Here is a 4465-nt window from a genome sequence, read left to right on the forward strand (position 1 = left end):
TCCGCTTCATTGCAGAGAGCAAAAGGTGACGATCGACTGGGCCTAGCTGAAACCATGAAATTATTGCTGACGCCGCAGTTCCTTAGCGCGGGAATATGCACGTACGTACGCCCCTACCTCCTGTAGCTCCCTCTAGCTCTGGCCCCCTTTCTCTCCTAGCAGAAGAAAGAATAAGATCAGTACAGTACTATCACATGAGATTAACACCAAACAGTATGTGTTTATTGAAGCGATGAAAACATGTGGAAATTGATCACCTACATTTCTATATAGGCTCTTCCCGATTACTACTCGTAATTAGCTGCAATCTAGCTTGCCATATAGTACAACTGTGCCTTGCTTTAAGTTAATCACACTGTCCGTAGCTCTCTCCTTCGTCGTCCCTTGCTAAATTATAATTAGTGTACCAACAAATCACCCTATTTTGGTCGAATCATTGGTTGCTTAATTAAGTAATCACGTGTACAACAGATACACTTACTTGTAAGCAAATTATTCTTACATTAGTAGGGGGGGCGGAGAGAGCCAGAGAGGGCGCGAGAGGCTGGCCGAATGGATGGATGGATGAACAGCGCTATATGGAGTATATGATGATGTATTAATAATTAGCCCAGCCCTGGCTGGCTGTTGCTGAATGTGTCTGCGTCGACGGTGGCACATATGTTGCCGCATACATACATAAAATCGAATAATCGAGCCAGTGCACATCAAGTGGGGCTCCGGTTGGGGTTTTCGATCTAGCAAAGCCGTTTCCTTGCGAGGCTGGATCTCCTCTTCCTCCCCACTCTCTTCTCCTCTCCTCTCTAGCCTATAGCTATACCCTGGTACTGCTACAGCCACCACCTCTAGACATCCATCGGTCGAGTTCGTGCTGCGCAAGCATCGCCGTGAATGCGACGGCCGCGCACGCGTCCTCTCCTCCCCCGCTTCCTCCGCTCCCGCCTCCGTTCCCCCCTGCTCCGGTCCGGTGATGGGACAGCAGCAGCTACAGGGGAGGAGAAAGGTTAATCATCATACCGGTGCGAGTTAACAGCAGCTGCCTCGCCATTGCTGTCGTCCTCTCCGGCCGGCCGCGCGTATCCTCGTCAGCTTCTCAGGCCGGCGCACGCACGCAGGCCGGGACCCGGGACGGCGATAGAGACTGCATGCCCGGCCCCGCCCGGCCGTAGAGCTCGCTTCCCCCCTGTACTACCACCCCGCCCTCCCGGCCTGGTTGCTTGCTCCCCTACACTTCCTCCTCTCTAGCTCGGCTAGGCTCTTATTAGCTGCATACAATTATTCTTCCGAGTTCCGGCAGCGCCAAGCTATATATATTTCCTTCCTGCCCACCTCCCAACCTCATATACCATCACACGCCGCTCAAGCTACAGCAACATAGATATAGATATATGCCCCTGCCCTGCCTAATTCTTGCTTCCTACTAGCGCGCTAGCTTCATCTCTCTCGATCATCTTCTCATATTCGATCTCGCATCTAGCGAGCTAGCTTTGGACTCGGTGGTGTGTTCATATAGCTAGGCAGCGACATCTATCCTCCATATCTTCCATACACATCATCACAGTACGAGCTACAAATTGCAGAGAGAAAGAGAGAGGAGGGAGAAGACATATACATAGATTATCAGGTGATAGCATATGGGGCTCAGGGACATCGAGATGACGCTGCCGCCGGGGTTCCGGTTCTACCCGAGCGACGAGGAGCTTGTGTGCCACTACCTCCACAACAAGGTGGCCAACCACCGCTTCGCCGGAGGAGCGGCGGCCCCCGCCGCTGGGGGGACCATGGTCGAGGTCGATCTGCACGTCCACGAGCCATGGGAGCTGCCAGGTGTGTTCATTAACTCCCAGTTTCTACTCACTGGGTACTCGATCTATCTCTCTGCTCTCTCCTTCGAGTAAGTACGTACACCAGTCCCTCTCCAGCAAGCTACTGCCTGGCTCGCTTAATTAACTCAGCTCTATTCCATGGACACGCAACCCCGTTTTATTGGCTCCGCTCTGGTTATTGGTAATCATTAATCACTAATTAATCAATATGACACGGATTACGTATATATATGTGCAGATGCATATCTCATCTCTTCTATTTCTCTTTGTAACCGTGTTGCTTCCTAGCACAAGTTTCCTTTAAGATTTTCAGTGGGCTACCATTGCCAAGTATTATCCCCCATACAATTAACCTGTCAACGCTGAAACTTGTATCCTGAAATAGTTTGGATCTTACATATATGGCAGTTCATATCAGTATTTTCTTGAGCATATTAGGTGGAGCTTAATTTTCATTGTCCCTTTGTTTATCTTACAGTAGAATTTCCAGCCGGTACCATGGAGTTTCACAGTTTTTTTCGAGATTGGCGTTTCACAAGATTTTCAACAATTCAACCAGCATAAACTAATATATATATACTTCCTGACTTTTCGACATTTCGTGCATATGTTCCCTAATTAAAAAGTACAAGTGCATGCTTTGTTTTGCCCCCATCAACTTCCCTCTCGCATCTCTAATTGTACATCACATAATTATACGTTTGCGTATACACTCTGAGACTCCCGTATAGTCTACCTCCACAACTAATGTCTCGAAATTTCCTAGACATAATTTTGCTAAATTAAAAAGGGCAATTGCATGCTTTCTTTTGCTCCCTCAACTTCTCTCTTCCATGTCCAATTGTGCATCATGGCCTACTTAAGCATATACGTTTGTGTACACACTTTGAGACTCCTTTATAATCAACATACACTACTGAAGCTTATGTTGCTAACTCATCTAACCGGACATGGTGGTGGTGTATGCACGCAGACGTGGCGAAGCTGAGCACGAACGAGTGGTACTTCTTCAGCTTTCGCGACCGCAAGTATGCGACGGGGCTGCGCACGAACCGCGCCACCAAGACCGGTTACTGGAAGGCCACCGGCAAGGACCGCGTCATCCGCAACCACAGGTCGTCATCGTCGTCTTCCAACCGTGCCGCAATCGTGGGCATGCGCAAGACCCTCGTCTTCTACCGCGGCCGAGCCCCCAACGGTACCAAGTCCTGCTGGGTCATGCACGAGTTCCGCATCGAGAACCCTCACTCCCCACCAAAGGTATGAATTGCCAATATCTAATCTGCAAACAATCATGCGTCACTAAATAATCTCTTGCAGTATTACACCAATTTTCGACGTTCACATGGATTGTACTACCTGAATTTTGTTTAAGCAGGAGGACTGGGTGCTATGTAGAGTTTTCTACAAGAAAAAGGCCGAGACGGAGTACGCCATGGACAGAGAGCAGGAGATCATTACCGGCAGCGCTACCATGAAGGGATATGACTATGGCAGCGCGTCCTCGTGCCAAGATCCGGACTACCACACGCCTCCGGCTTCATTCCCCTCCCTTGGCGTTGGCGGGCACCATTACCAGCTACCGCTGTCTTCCCAGGATCACCACCGGCTCAGCATCGACGCCTTCTCAAGCATGCCGCCGCTGCTTAGCTATGACAGCATCCTCGATTTCAACCAGCAACTCGATGGTGGCAGTGCAGCCACGGTCTCAAGAGATGGCAGCGGGGATCAGTGCGGCGGGGTGCTGATGGACCTAGGGCTGCAGGAGGAGGAGTACAACTACAACAGCCTGATGTAGATGTTAATATGTGATGTGGATCGGTGCTGCATAAGCTTCTCCTATTGCGATCCATCCCACGGTAGTGTGTAGTAATTAATAACTTGGCTTTCATTATTCGTTCATGATCGATCTTGTGCAGATTTAGTTTGGGCATGTAAATGTAGTAGTGTGTAGAAGTATACAAAACATATATACTGTTGCATTGGCTTATATAATTGATCTGGATTGATTAGGATATATGAGAGAGTGACGCTGTTGTCATGTACATATGTAATGTATGGATCGATTATTTTTGCTTGGAGAATGAAACCGATTTGGGACATATTCTATTGTTGCTCATATATCTCTGATGGCTAACCTTTTTGTTTGGGTGGTTTCTTTAATGGAGAAAACAACAAGCCGCTGTTCGAGAAAATAATATGGCCAATAATAATCTATACCTGTGAGCATTGCATTGTGAGCATGATGAGATTTAAATGATACAGGAAGGTCTTCAATCCTGTTTTCAGAGTATATAAGGTTCAATCGTCCCACGTTTTCTTGTATTATGTACCCAACCTGAGGTTTAGGGTTTTACGGATGCAACATACATGAGATGCAAACTTTAATAGTTGGAGGAACAAGAACAACCACTAAAAAGTTCACCACGAGAAGAAATTGTTTTACCAATTATTTATATATCATCCACCAACACTCACATGCTTGTAACCACCACTCATCATTGTGTCTGAACCGTATCAGCTTAGCTTGCGCGATGAATGCTTGAATCACTACTAGAAAAATAACTATACAAGTATTGTACTACCCATGGCACATTAAGAGAGTGGTGCGTCACGACTACTTAGCGGTGGCGCATGGG

At 47.7% G+C, this 4465-nt stretch overlaps 1 protein-coding gene across 1 annotated transcript; it reads left to right on the plus strand.

Moving 5' to 3' along the window:
- Positions 1 to 1634: 1634 nt before the first annotated feature.
- Positions 1635 to 3751, plus strand: LOC124688937 (protein CUP-SHAPED COTYLEDON 1-like). Its single transcript, XM_047222554.1, has 3 exons — positions 1635 to 1827; positions 2800 to 3086; positions 3205 to 3751. Exons 1-3 carry the CDS (start codon positions 1635 to 1637, stop codon positions 3622 to 3624), a joined length of 900 nt encoding a protein of 299 aa, XP_047078510.1. The 3' UTR covers positions 3625 to 3751.
- The last annotated feature ends 714 nt before the right edge of the window (positions 3752 to 4465 follow it).

Source organism: Lolium rigidum, chromosome 2 (assembly GCF_022539505.1).
Source record: "Lolium rigidum isolate FL_2022 chromosome 2, APGP_CSIRO_Lrig_0.1, whole genome shotgun sequence".
Classification (NCBI taxonomy): Eukaryota; Viridiplantae; Streptophyta; class Magnoliopsida; order Poales; family Poaceae; genus Lolium; species Lolium rigidum.

Coding starts and splice junctions, on each gene's coding strand:
- LOC124688937 (XM_047222554.1), top strand. CDS start 1,635: ATGGGGCTCAGGGACATCGAGATGACGCTGCCGCCGGGGTTCCGGTTC. Junction 1,828..2,799: donor CGAGCCATGGGAGCTGCCAG/GTGTGTTCATTA, acceptor GTATGCACGCAG/ACGTGGCGAAGCTGAGCACG. Junction 3,087..3,204: donor ACCCTCACTCCCCACCAAAG/GTATGAATTGCC, acceptor TTGTTTAAGCAG/GAGGACTGGGTGCTATGTAG.